The sequence below is a fragment of the Patiria miniata genome, unplaced genomic scaffold, assembly GCF_015706575.1.
Source record: "Patiria miniata isolate m_02_andy unplaced genomic scaffold, ASM1570657v1 HiC_scaffold_7, whole genome shotgun sequence".
In the NCBI taxonomy this organism is placed as follows: Eukaryota; Metazoa; Echinodermata; class Asteroidea; order Valvatida; family Asterinidae; genus Patiria; species Patiria miniata.
The window spans coordinates 43,986,721-44,001,989 of NW_024037074.1; the positions used below are offsets into that span (position 1 = coordinate 43,986,721).

Sequence of the window (15,269 nt, forward strand, 5' to 3'; positions counted from 1 at the left end):
ATCCTCACGTAGGCATGCGCAACACTACAAGCGAGTCAGAATTTTATAGTTCTAAATTCAAAACACAACGCCCCAGGTGCGTTCTGCGCGACATCGCGCAGAACATGCTACGCGCGCGTCAATCTCCATTAAAAAAGGTTGTTTACATCTTACTCGCCAGCTGAACACTCCATTATTTTGCTAGAGGGATGTTTAAAAAAGCATGAAGTTAACTTGTTGAACAAAATCGGGATTTTTTGAAAGAATTATTTGATTTTTTTTTTCCGAAAAGGTATTTATGAATGGGAATAAATATGTGCTCGGTCGGTATTTATCACTCTGTTTAAGACCGCTTAGAGTCTGGGTGCTGATAATTAACCGAGCCGGAGGCTCGGGTAATTATCAGCACCCAGACTTTAAGCGGTCTTAAACAGAGTGATAAAAAACCTCCGGAGCACATTTATTCCCTTATTTAAAGACAGTCAGACTTGATGAGTCTCTCATATCTACCGGTAGAGTGTTCTATTGGACTACAACTCTTGGCATGGATGAACATTTATAGCAGTCCTTTTATTTTTTTGAGGACAAGAGAATGACAGGCCTGAATATTGTCTAGTGTATCTCTTTTGGCTGTTGTTGACGGAGAACTTGTTGACATTATTGGAGGCAAGCTGATGGTGTGCTTCGTGCAAGAGGATCAGTCGGACACCATGAATTAGATGCAAATGTCCTTGTTGGGTAGCTTTGAAAAGACCACATAAAAATAATGTCTCATCCAAGACCAAATTTTTACTAATACTAGATGAACACAAAATGCTTGTCAGTCTAGTCGGTCGCAAATCACAGAGAAACATCATTTTATTTTATTAATTCATGTCCTTATTAAATATTCATGGCATGTGACTGTCAAACATGGGACATTACCACAAGATTCCAAGGAATACAATATGAACTGATGACATTAATCGTCATCGTCATCGTGTCTCATGCCTTTCCATTGAATGTTATGATGGAGCCGAAGAAATGATGTGCTGTTTTTATGGACGGGATCTCAAAGTCCTTGATTTTGAATATTTTCTCGGTGGGTGTGCCACTACTCACTTGCACTTTAGAGCATTGAGATTGAGATTCACAGAGCAGGCATGAGACACAATGGTGTTTATGATCCGTTGATGACGTTTAACACTGGAGGTAATTAAGTTGAGTCGTCTGCAAAAGGAGTGGAGATAAATTGAATTCACGTAATTTATATCCAAACTTAGATTCAGAATAAGTAACATTTTGAATTGTCTGCACCATACGTCGTGCGATGACGAACTATCTGCGCTAGCACACGGGCATCATCAATAGCACTTCCCCTCCATTCGTTTACTTGTTTCTTCCCGAAAACTACAGATGACGTCTTTTCAACTCTGGAATCGAAGCTTATTAGTGTCCGGTGACTTCACCTGTTAAGGAAGAACTGGGCGTTGGAGCTCGTGTTTGTCGATTCAAATGTTGGACGAATGAAGCGGGATAATCTATCTTCATTAGGTGGAATGCCCCCAGGCAACAGCGTCTCAGAAATAACCTTTGTATTGTCGCCTACACTTATTGGAGTAACGAAAATGTCACACAGTCCGTACTGATGATTCAGTGAGAGATGATATGGATGGGGTAGATTTGAGAGGGATGTATCAGGGGAGGGGCCAAAATGAAATCCACGGGTGGAATGGGTGAATAAAATGAAATGTGCATGAGGTCCTAAAACTGCAACTTTATGCCGACACGAAATGGTTAATAACAATAATTGTAATAATAATAATATATTTTTTTCTCGTATCAATAGATAAGATAGATTTAAATTAATACCTCCAAACATGATTAATCTTTTTTTTCAGTGACCGGCAGTCCATTCGCAAAGGCTAATCAGACGTACATGGTCATGATTAGATTTTATTACTTGGCTAACTTGGCTAGAATAATTCGGAAAACCTGCCGTTTTGCAGTGTTGTGTCATGTTCTTTACAGTGTATTACTGATTTCTAAGCAACTGATTTGTTTGAATCAGTGCCCCATAAATTCGTCAAACAGGTAAATGAATCAATAGCTTTCACTGCTTCACAATCCGTCTGCAGGGTCAGTGTGACAACATTAATTTATTTGGAAAACTCTTAGCCGGACTATTCAAATGAACGAAATCTCGAAGGATGTCATACGCTCAAGGATCAAGAATTGAAATGTTTACCATAAGGGGTTGAGATATCTATTATTTTCAAAACACTGATCGTATAAAGTACAGTTAAACAGATAAATGAAACATTTCTCCAACTATTTTATGTACTCCCGTATCAAGAATTGTTCGCCATAAGGGGTTGAAATATGTATCATTTATCAAACACTGATCGCATAAAGTACACTTTGCCTTGTGCCATAAAGAGCGTTCAAAACACCTGTCACCGATCGCCTGTGGCTGACTTTCTTTTTTTCTAAACCAATCATCCAAGCCATGAATGATATAGCGATACGGGCCATAAACCTGAAATCACGTGGCCTATTACGTAGTTCTCTATTGTAATTTCTGTTCATAATATATTACAAGAGAGTTATGCGATGACAATAGCGCTGGGAATAATTATAAAACAGTTTTACCGTGGTATTAGTGAACTCCGGAGATCACAAATATTCATCCTGATTGAGCATCGTCAGACCACCGTGATCAGAAACACACGCACGGCACCATGGCTGATACCGAGGCAGCCCCATTGAGCTCAGTGCAGATCAACGCAGTGCAAGAGTCTTGGAAGATTATTGTGGCTAACTCCAAAGAAAACGGAGTAACTCTGATAAAGAGGTAAGCAGTGAGGTGATGGGGATGGGATGGGGACGGGGCAATTAGCGACTTACAATTAAGACCGTAAACAAGATGAAAGTATCAATTGAGAGTCCGCCAGATACGCAGTGCGATCTATGCCAAGTTCAGCTCAGCCTTTTCACTATTTAATGGGAAGATCAGTGGAAGATATTTGTGCCCATTGTCGACTACGGATTCATGTATATTTACCATGTTTCTGTCTCGCGTATCTTTGCTCACCAAATACGTACCCCTTTATGTACACCTGGCAACACCGTCTACTTCAATCCCAACGCCATGTCCGTACCCCCGTGAACCTAACCTCTATGATCTCTCTTCCCTACCCTTACCCTAACCCCACCTCTTTCAACAACAAAAAACCCTAGTCGTAACTTACCCATGATCACAATCGTAGGGGTAAATGCATTCCAAAGTTTTAACTAAGTTAAAGCTCTTTAAAATAGCCGGGGAGAGATAATGCAAACTCTCGGCACTCAAATTAAAGTCGGAAAGTATTTGTGCTTATTCACTTTAACCTAGGCGATAGGCCTGAATAAAAACAAAATGACAAATTGTGACTCGAAAAAGCGAGAGAATTAATGGCATACGAGACATAGCACACAACTCGTCGTTTTGATACGGGCCCTGTTTATTGACAGCAGCTGTGTTGTGAATAAAACATGCTTGCTATACGTCAAAATAAAAAAAAGAACTTTGTTTTGTATACAATGAACTCGCGTGGGCGTGGGAAGTGATTCGGTTAGTCAAACAATCGATCCCGGATCGCTTGCCCTTAACAAAAATGTGAATTCGAAAACGGAAATATTACATTAAAATCACATGTTAGTTTTGTGTATGGTTGCTCTATCACTATCCGAAGATGCTGCGAATTATAAAGGCTAATCATTGCACAAAGTAATGAAAGCGAAAAGGTACGTCACTGTTTTAACAACATTTATCCGGACAGAGCTCTAAGAATTTGACCGTCACCAGCAGTGCCATTTGGGAAGGTTGGTTCGAGTGAAGCGTAAGTGAAGGGGGGGGGGGGGATCAGTGTTCAAGGACGGTGGGTAGGCGGACGGGACATTGCAATCGACGAACGAAAAAGACCAAATAGCTAATGTGTTAATGTATCAAAACGTGAATTATTAATGTGATGACGTTAAAGAAATTGCGTCATGTAAAGCTTCCAATCGGGCTACAAAGAGTGTTTATTTCACGCAATGATATTACACCTGTAGTTGGAATGAGCATTTAAAAAACGCCTGCACAACCACACTTTCAGAATATGCTGTTGTGTTATTCTTGACAGAACAAAATAATTTCGGGGTCAAAATTTGGTCATGTGCGTTATGTCGCACATGTTTTGTTGAAAACGTTTATTAAAACGCGTTTTGGGTTTGATTATTGACATTAAAACAAAAGCACCCGCTATTATTTTATTTATCACATTACCACGACTACGTCAGTCTTACTGGGAGTTTACTTTCGACGGGGTATACATGGAAACTTATCCACCAGTACGCGTAACGTACACTTCCAACAACTCGGGCTGCGCTATACCTGATCATGCCAAGTAAATGTGGTATATACGGCACCAGTGCTTCGCAATACCGGGGAACTTTCAGTCGACACTAAGGATACTTATTTACAGTTGGAAATACGCATACATTTTTCACAAAATGATCACAGCGTCAGAGGTAAACAACACCGTAGATATCTTTTTTAACATGTCTACGAACAGAACCCTGAATCTAAAGCATTTTTCCCCCGGTGATTTCAGGACGAAGTGTCCCTTAAACTGCCGTCGGCTTTAGAATTGTTATCATAATGTAACAAATTAATTAATTTCAGTCAGTGGGGGACGGGGACGGGTGGTCAGCCACCCGAGCCATCCCCTTGGATCCACCCTAGCGCACATTACCTAAAAGGTGGGCGCGGTTGCTACGCAACTTGTTTTTTTTTTATTGCAAAAACCTTTATGTAAATTTAAGCCGAACACTGGAAAGTTAATACCATGTTCTGTAGATAAGCAAGGAGATTATAAGTCATTTATCATAATAGATCATAAAATGCCACTCAAGTATCAATTAATTCTGATTATTTCAGAACGTCAGTCGCCGTATGGTTGTTAATCAATGGCCACTAACTCACGTCATTTCATCCAGCCTGGCGTTGAGATTAAAATTTCTCAGAGATACTACTTGGTTTTTATTTGTTAGAGGGGCAATGAATAGCAATAGTTAAGCTTCAACACAAATGTCTCAAATTTTATCAACAGATTGTGACGATTCTCCAATTAAAAATGACAATTGACAAACGAAAGTAACAGGATTAGAACTTGTTCTTTTCAGAATGTTAACGGAACATCCCGAAATCCTACATTTGTTTTCCTTCGGTCGTTGTGGACTGAGTGGTGAGGCAATCTTCCAACAACCAATGTTCCATCGACATTGTCAGTACGTCATGGAATCACTAGATGCTGCAGTCAACGGACTGATAGACCTGACTGCATTGGTTCCTGTGCTGGAGAAACTGGGCGAGAAGCACAAATCATTCCAAGTGAAAAGGGAGCATTTTCAGGTGAACAATAGGCCTAGTAGCTCATTTTATTCTGCTGCTATTCTCTAATGGGTGCCAAATGTGCTGAAAGGATATTTTATATTCATGTGGACAATACAAGACTTTGAGTGCAATTGGGGGTTAGCCCTCTACGTTTACGTGCGAACATAACAATAAAGAAGCAACAGAAAGGAAGGAGTGACACCACTCCTGCAAAATTGAACGCAAAACGAGGCCATACAAATAAAATATTGAAAAATCGGGCATTTTGCAGGCTAAACCAATTACATCTTATCAATCTGTCAAAAGATGGCCTATTTTTACAAAGTCTGTTCTCAAATCCAACTTCTAATGATGATTCTACTGCCGATTCCGAGTCAGAACACCAGATCTTAGTATCTTTCGACAGCATGTATCCCTTAACCAAACCCCTTTTGTCGTTATCCACAGTATCTTCAGGAGGCGTTTGTTTTTATGCTTCAGAAAGCCCTGGGCGACGATCTGACGAAGAACTTAGCTGAGTCATGGTTAGCTGTGTATGCTGTTATGGTGGATACTATGGCGTCCAAAATGTAACGTATAGTACTACGGGCATTTAAGAGGTTGTTAGGCTGTAATGGCGAATACTAATGGCGTCAAAAAACAACTCCAAACCCTTTCCTTCCGCCCTCCCGTGTAGAACATTATAAACATGACGGTAGTCACGGCAGATAACAACCTCGTTCCCAGAGTTTATTTTCAACATCGTTATAACTGGATCGATACTTTTTGATTCGATCCTGCAATAGACTATTATCATTTTGCGGCCATTTGAATTTTTCCCATTCAAATCAACGTAACCAAAGCGAGGCTGGAAGGAAAAATAGTCTGGTTCCTTTAAAAAAAATTAAATATCATTCAATGTTGTTTTTGGATACAGGGAACATGACTGAAATGGTGGCAGCATGATAAAGGTCTGTAGCTTAAAAAGTAATGGATTTATATCGTGTATTTGGTGATTTCATTTCCAATGTTTGTTCTCTAAGTTCGTTGTAATTTACTCAATACAAGTTATATTTCTCAATTTGATAATTATCATATTCAGTGTAGAACCGTTCTTTTGATGGTTAAAGTTATCACAATAGAACTAACAAATTCTGTTTTTTTCCCTTCAAATTGATGCCACGACGAATTGCTTCAGTCTGTATTTATAGGCATACCCTAAACACACCGTATTTAAGAAAACAAGGCTGACTGTGTTATAAAGTGTTATAAAGGCACCCGGCTATTTCGCACCTTATTATAATATCCAAGATTTTTGTGATATAAATGATTCACTAGGCTTACCCGGGCGATAGAGCAGCCAGTGGTAGCGAAAATGATTGGAACGCATGCAAAAAGCTGCGAAACTTGACCACGGAAAAAAATCCGCAGCAAGAAAAGCGATCAATTTAAATCAACTATCGAGGAAAATAAAGGCAACTCTTCCATTCTGTGGAAAAAACTTAAAGAGGTTCTCCACAACAAACAGAAAAGTATTCCAAAGTCTATTTTCCCCCCAGAATGGGGAATTCGTTGATGATCTCACCGACATTGCTGATACTTTTAACGAACATTTTTCAACAATCGGAACACAAAATGGCCAGTAGTAATGCCCCTCTATGTGAACTTGAAGTGGACAACAATATCCACTCTTTTGTTACAGATTCATTTGATGCGAAATGCTTACTGCCTGAGATTACAGAAGACTAATTTCTAAAGCAAATATCATCAATGTTGGTCGGAAAAGCAACAGGTCCAGGTGGAATACGTGTGAAAATGATTAAAATAGCGTCTTTGTACATAACTTAATCCTTAACACACATATTTAACCTCTCGATAAGATGCGAACAATACCCTAATGAGTGGAAACACGCCTTGGTTACGCCTATTCACAAGGGTGGAGACAAGTGTAATCCAACTAACTATCGGCCTATTTCAATACTGCCGATTATAAGATTCTAGAAAGATGGATACACTCAGCAGTGTACTCTTACCTTGATGAAAGTAATCTGATTCCTTGTTGTCAGTCAGGGTTTAGGCCATCACACTCAACTGAAACTACCTTACATGATTTATCGAACAAATGTTTTCAGGCTAATAGGCACTGTTTTTATAGATTGAAGTACAGCATTTGACTATGTGTGAACGTATAGTCAACCTGTGAATATTGAGGGCAAATTATCTAAAGCCCTACCACTTAACACTCGCGTAATACAGGGATCAATTTTAGGTCCACTGTTATTTATTATTTATACAAGTGACTACCGCTTTATATCCATAAAAGAGTGTAATTTGTTCATGTATGCCGACGAGTCGACATTAATGTGTAGTTCTACCAGTGTTGATGAAATAGAGGACAACTTGAATACAACCCTAGCGAGAATTTACGATTGGCCTGTGAGAAACAAACTTACAATAAACGCCAGCAAAACCACATCCATGCTTACTGGAACTAAACTAAAAGTCTGCAGTACTGGCCTTAATGTCAGTATTGCTGGTAGTCCAGTTGTAAAGGTGAACTCTTGTAAATGTTTAGGTGTTATTATTGCTGAAACTTTAAGTTGGGGCCCACACGTTGAATACGTGAAGAAATGTGTTTCCTCTAAACTGGGTATGCTAAATAGAATCCGCGACTATATTCCCCTAGGCAGCCTGCACTCTCTTTTTGTTGGCTTAGTTATGCCATCATTAGATTATTGTAGTACTGTATGGGGAGGAAGGTACACATCTCACGACAATATTTTTAATAATAAATGTCTGAAAAGAGCCGCGCGGATAATCCTGAAGAGTGAATTCTTATCTCTTTCAGCCGATATGTTTGCTAGTCTTAATTGGATGTCATTTTCTGAAAGAGTCGAGTATAAAAAGGCTATTCTTGTTTACAAATGTATAAACAAAATTACTCCTTGTATATGACAAATATGTTTACACCACTTTTTCAGATTCGTGAAACGAGACAATCCACTGATATGGCACGGAGGATTCCTTTTGCAAAAAAAACACCCCAATGTTATGCCTCAAGCTTCGCTGTAACTGGTACAATCCAATGGAATAATTTGCATGAAAAGTTGAGAACCATGACTTCTCTAACATCGTTCAAATCTGAACTACGTAAAACGTCCAGTCAGTAATATTTCTGCAAACAATTATGTGAGTATTTTTTTCGCTGTCTTCTCTGATTATACAAATCTTAATATGTGCTGATCTACGGAGTTAACAAACTTGGTTGCCATAACAATGAGCCGGATGGGAATTTCCCTGTGTTTTCTCCCAAAAGTTTTTTTCCGCGGTTTTTTTGCCCTCCCGTAATCAGCGAATATAATTATGTTACAAGATAGATCCAAATTATGTGTGTACACTGAATTCACCGTATAGTAAAGCCTGTTAGCGATGTTGTCTCACACTGTACATGTAGTTGTAATAGTTTTACAATATATTGTATCTGCTTAACAATTATGCATTAATCAAATAATGCTTTTATCCCATTGTATTGTATTGTATTTGTAATGTATTGTATTTGTATACATGTTTGTAGTCATTTTTTTAATGAATGCAGGGCTCCAATGGAAACCATGCAGTTTAACTGTTTGGGCATACCGTAGGTAAAGAAATGTAATAAATATATAAATAAATAAATAAATCTGCTCGACGCCATTGGGACGAGGTTGAGTAGATAATAATGGCGCCCAATAGGTAGCCTACTTGGTGCATCCCACTATAAAAACAAATCCCAAATAAACCAGGAATAAATCCCGATACTTCAACATTCTTTTAAAATACTCAAAACTATCTCACAGGTGTTTAGGCTGTACAGAAAAATGATGATCAACATGTCATTTTTTTCAATTTTTTTGTGGGTTGACCATTAACTTTTCGAGAAATTCTCACCCAGAGAACACCACCCCTAAAACAAATGACGTTTCCCAAGCTGGAAAAATAGCCACCCCTAAAACAAATGACGTTTCCCAAGCTGGAAAAATAGCCATTTTGAAAAAGGATCCCTCCACAACATAACCAAATAGCACCACTTTCAATCGGATCCAATTGCATCCCAAATGCTCAGAAGTGGAAGCCCGAAGTCCAGGCCAGAAGTGCAGTGCTGTGTCTTCAATCCCCACAGTCCATTGCACTCAGAACTCTCTAATGTAAAATCATTTGAGTTTATAACTTTTATTCAAGAGCTAGGCGGACGGATTTTTGGCCTATTTACTGGGGTGTACCCTACTACAGGGTAAGTCAATAAAAGGGCAACCCAAACCCCCCAAATTATATTCATATTTAACAAATTATACATCACAAAAATTACGACTGGAAAGCCAATTTCATAAGCTACTCTTAAGATGAAAAAAATTACTGAAATTGCTCAATCCGTTCAAAGAATATCACCACTTCAATGCAATGACCCTAAAACCCGTTTCGTAAAAACAAAATGCAATTTATTGTGTGTTTTGACTGTTAGGAACAACAAAGAAAATGACACAGATTACTTGTTTCAACTGTCAACAACTGTACGCAGTACACAATATCTTATTAACAACTATGGTTAGGCAAACAATATGATTCATAAAATCCACTTTTTCAAAAGACGGGCCTTCAAAAGGATTTTGTTGAATGTTTTTAACTTTTAAACTGAGGTTTTATCCCTGGTGATGTTTGACAATTGTGACGACGATTCTCGAAATCGCATTTTGGACGAAAGAGGTTCCAGGGTCATTGTGTTTAAATGAAAATATTCTTTGAACGGATTAAGCAAATGCAGTACATTTTTTCATCTAAAAGTAGCTGATGAAATTGGATTTCCAGTCATTATTATGTTTGGTGCTATATTTTAAATATGAAATATAAAATTTTGGGGTTTTGGGTTCCGTTTTTTTGACTCGCCCTGTACCACACAATTCTCATAGGCTTCCTGTGTAGAATTTTTACTGTAATGCTTGGAGGTTTAGTCATTTGTATGTTTAATCATTTGTATGTTTGATGATAATGTATTTGGCAGGTTTAAAGGTAGCCATGGTGACGTATTTCAATGTCTGCCAACAGTGAACTCCTATACACTTCTGGGGGGGGGGGGGGCATCTGGGGTTGCATACATTTTTCAAGGGGGGGGGGAGGCTACTGAAGGCAAGCGATATACAAATGTATGTACAAGACGCTTATGTGATCTGAAGTTTTGGTTTAATTCCATTGGAAAGCAACAAAGTTTTTAAGGATCAAAAGTAGGACATGTCGTTTTTTACACGTAATGTATTATTGTCAAACTTGAAAAGGGGCAAAGTGGACTGCATGGTGTCACATAAATGTCTGATTCACAACCACTGAACTGAATCCAACAAAAACTTCACACAAGAAAGAAAAATGATTGGGTTCATCAATTTTTTTAATTGGATTTGAAATTGTCTTCATAAATTACGAAAATTCTGTACATCCTCCAGAGGGACATTTTGGGGGGGACACCCTGTACTTTGAACGAATTGAGCAATTTAAGTATTTTGTTTTTATCTAAAAGTCGTTTATGAAATTGCCTTTCCAGTCATTATTATTTTTGGTGCTACATATGTTTTTAAATATGAAATTATTGTTGTTTGAGGATTGGGTTCCGCTTTTTTTTTTAACTCACCCTGTTTATGTTCAACAGGTAAATGTAAAATATTGCTTTTTGGTTTGATTGATCTAGTTATATTTAGCATAAATATTTATTTGTTTTGCTGATTTATATAGGATGAATTAAAATAAATTTGCTTTCATGGTTTAGGGTATTTTGTTTTTATATAGAATAAGAATAACCACATTAACAAGAGTACAAAATTAAAATAATTTATCACATTACTAGTATATACAAAAATACTTGTACAGTAAAAGTTAGACCTATTCGTTTACAGGAACACTTCAAAACATCTTCCATGCAAGTAAATATATTATGTTTAACTTCATCACTGTTTTTTTCTGTTTCATTATTTTGTAATAAAACATGTGAATTATTGCACTTAAAGTCTGGAAACTGGTAGCAAATTAGGCAAACCTGATTCTCGGATACTTTTTGGTTAATATGCAGACAATTGGTAAACATGAGCTAACTACTTTTTGCTTAATGTAGCACGTTCATCTTAAGATGGTGTGTTTCTGTCACTCGTTGTTGTACGATTAGATAAAAGTACAATACAGGTTTTACTTACAGGATGACAAACTAAAACTTATTCATCACAGATGCTAATTCATGATAGTGGGCCCTATGAGAAAAACTCGCAAAAGAATGACATCGTCATCTTTTTTTTTTAATGAGTTGCATACATCTCCTGTACTTTGCATACTTTTTTTTATACTAATAGTCCCTATTGAGAATTTAATCTAGCAGTTTATTTCTTTCATTTTAGTGTTATTTCATTACTTACGACCCTGTACATGTAAAATAGGTTTAAAAACGAACAATAAACAACACGCTGACGCTGATTAGGTGCACACATATAATTACAAATTGGATAAGAAACCGACTGGAGTGCCATGGGAAATGAACCTGCAACCTCTGGAAATGACCCTACTGGTGTTCTGTACCCCCCCCCCACCCCAGACAAAACTATAATATAAATACGCCTTACAACAATCAATTGAATTAATAGTACCATTAAAAAAAGTGTATTTATGCAAAGATCCCAAATTGCTTAGGAGAGGCAAGAATAGTTTTCGCTTAAAAATACAAAATCTGAATTCAACAAGCCTCTGAGATAGATGTTCATAAGGAAAATGTAAACTATAGTTTTTTAAAGATTGATTAAGTTTTATCTATCAAAAACATTTACTTGATTTTAATTGTTCATGAACCTGCAACCTCTGGAAATAACCCTAGTGGTGCTCTGCCACCCAAAAATAAATTAAATAAGACTTGCAATAATCAATTAAATTAAAGAACATGTACCATTGAAAACACGAGAGTAGTAATGCGACTCAACATTAATTAGGAGAGGCAAGAATACTTTTTGCTTAAGTGGGAATAAAGATATTTCAAGGCCTCATCAACCAGGTAGAAAGACACTGGCGCTAGGAAGAACATTAGAACTCCCAGGAGTCCATCCAATGTAGGCCAGCCATGTTACTAGTTGTATTGAATGATGATGTGGTAATCCCATAGGACAGAGGGTGAAATAGGTAGAAACTAAAAAAGGACAATATGTTGAAAAAAGGTGTAATTAATCCTTCATCTTAAAGTATTTCACAGGAATTGACTATATATCTTTATTTTATTTTATTTAAATAAGTGTCAATTTAGACAATTTCTGAAAATTCTGGCCCATATAAAGTTGATCATATTGCAACCTTAATGCCGATTTCTTTTGGTTAGGAATTTCTCCTCTTTTGTCAATGTATGTGGCTTAGCTATAAAAAATGACCAAAACATTATAATTTTCATTCTCAAATATAATATAATGTAAGGTACATGTAAGTAGCAAATCTAATACTTGACTTACAAAACTTACCTATGTGCAATGATAGACAGCGAAATCACAATGCTGCTATTGTAGATATTAACCCTACTCTTGGCTGAAAAGAAATCCTCCACGAGTTGGAAAATAAAGTCAAGAAGCACACCTGAAATTGGGGAAAAATTGAAAATATTATGAAGATTTTGAGTGGATATAATACAATACGGACTTCTAAAATGTAGCAAAGGATACACCTTCCAGTCGCAGTAAACAGCGTAGTAAAATACACATATGTACCTACTAAGTGCTAAAGAAACTAGTATTCGAAAAAGATTCTTCCAATTGTGAAAACTGTGAATAATTACATTGCTCTGGGAAAGCTAACAATGCTTGAATTGATGTGTGTCATGGGAGGGGTGGGGTGGGTGGGGTTTGAAGGTGTATGTGTCAAACGCTTTCCATTATAATTACTACAATGAATAATAAAATAATGCCACCATTATCTGAACGTGTCCACTGTTGTCGGCTTTGAACAGCCCCTTACACTAGTTAGATTGGGTCTGGTACCACTCCCCACCTCACCCACCCAATTATCTTTCAGCTTGGGGTGGTTTGTTGGCAATTTGTTTAACTCATCACCATTCAAATTGCTCAAGTGCTACCTGCCTATGCACAACAGAATAATTTTACAAATATAGAGTTTGGTGATGACTTGCCTGAGAGCATGCTGTTGAATAGCATTGCTGGGAAGTAATGATGGAAGTAGAGTACTCGTCTCATTGTGTAAAATGGAGCATAATGGAAGAACCAGCCAATGAAGAGAAAGCAACACACACCAAATGTTGAATGGCATCTCTCTGTAATAATGAGACATAAATGGAGTACATGTAGTTTATCTGAGATATGTATTTTTCATCAGAAATATATAGTGAACTCTCCTTTTAACTTAGCCTTTTAACTTAGGGCACAATTAAGACTTTACCCATTCCAAATACCCCCCAAATACCTCCCTCATATTGTTCCCATTTTCTGGCCAATTAACAGACTGGAAGAGAAATTTGTTTGTTTTGTCCCATTCCTCTTTTTTTCTCAACAGCAATGTTTATTTCCACACTTTCCAGATAAAGATCGAATTAAGTTTAAACAAAGTAATAATACATAATAATTGCAAATTATAAATAGCTAAAGATATTTAATTAACTTTAAAGGAGGATGAAAAGGTGATATTTCTCTCATTTATTCTCTCACCAATCAGAACACTGAACACTACAAAACACCCACTCAGACCCCTACCCATTGTGAACCCACTTGACTCCCTCAAATTTCATATTTGGTGTGAATGCCTGCCCATTCATTTCACTCACCAAACTGAACACTACAAAACACCCACTCAGACCCCTACCCGTGGTGAACCCACTTGACTCCCTTAAATTTTATATTTGGTGTGAATGCTTGCCCATTCATTTCACTCACCAATCAGAACACTACAAAACACCCACTCAGACCCCTACCCGTGGTGAACCCACTTGACTCCCTTAAATTTTATATTTGGTGTGAATGCCTGCCCATTCATTTCACTCACCAAACTGAACACTACAAAACACCCACTCAGACCCCTACCCGTGGTGAACCCACTTGACTCCCTTAAATTTTATATTTGGTGTGAATGCTTGCCCATTCATTTCACTCACCAATCAGAACACTACAAAACACCCACTCAGACCCCTACCCGTGGTGAACCCACTTGACTCCCTTAAATTTTATATTTGGTGTGAATGCCTGCCCATTCATTTCACTCACCAAACTGAACACTACAAAACACCCACTCAGACCCCTACCCGTGGTGAACCCACTTGACTCCCTCAAATTTCATATTTGGTGTGAATGCCTGCCCATTCATTTCACTCACCAAACTGAACACTACAAAACACCCACTCAGACCCCTACCCGTGGTGAACCCACTTGACTCCCTCAAATTTCATATTTGGTGTAAATGCTTGCCCAATCATTTCGCTCACCAATCAGAACACTACAAAACACCCACTCAGACCCCTACCCATTGTGAACCCACTTGACTCCCTCAAATTTCATATTTGGTGTAAATGCTTGCCCAATCATTTCGCTCACCAATCAGAACACTACAAAACACCCACTCAGACCCCTACCCATTGTGAACCCACTTGACTCCCTCAAATTTCATATTTGGTGTGAATGCTTGCCCAATCATTTCACTCACCAATCAGAACACTACAAAACACCCACTCAAACCCCTACCCGTTGTGAACCCACTTGACTCCCTTAGATTTCATTTTTGGTGTGAATGCTTGCCCATTCATTTCACTCACCAAACTGAACACTACAAAACACCCACTCAGACCCCTACCCATTGTGAACCCACTTGACTCCCTTAAATTTCATATTTGGTGTGAATGCCTGCCCAATCATTTAACTCACCAAAC

At 37.9% G+C, this 15,269-nt stretch overlaps 2 protein-coding genes across 6 annotated transcripts in view; one reads left to right on the plus strand and one right to left on the minus strand.

The window, feature by feature from the left end:
- The first annotated feature begins 2,599 nt into the window (after positions 1-2,599).
- LOC119744450 (neuroglobin-like) lies at positions 2,600-6,254 on the plus strand. The gene is made up of 3 exons (XM_038220380.1): positions 2,600-2,812; positions 5,167-5,395; positions 5,825-6,254. The coding sequence occupies exons 1-3, from the start codon at positions 2,700-2,702 to the stop codon at positions 5,948-5,950; spliced, it is 468 nt and encodes a 155-aa protein (XP_038076308.1). The 5' UTR covers positions 2,600-2,699; the 3' UTR covers positions 5,951-6,254.
- A 4,939-nt stretch (positions 6,255-11,193) lies between these two features.
- LOC119745587 (protein O-mannosyl-transferase 2-like) overlaps positions 11,194-15,269 on the minus strand; it is a 30,424-nt gene continuing 26,348 nt past the window's right edge. For all 5 annotated transcript variants that reach the window (XM_038222057.1, XM_038222056.1, XM_038222058.1 and 2 more), the window contains 3 exons: positions 13,527-13,667; positions 12,865-12,976; positions 11,194-12,542 (listed from right to left, as the gene is read on the minus strand). In XM_038222057.1, the coding sequence (XP_038077985.1) occupies positions 12,440-12,542; positions 12,865-12,976; positions 13,527-13,667 (356 nt within the window). In that variant the 3' untranslated portion in view covers positions 11,194-12,439. The remainder of the gene's footprint in view (positions 12,543-12,864; positions 12,977-13,526; positions 13,668-15,269) is intronic.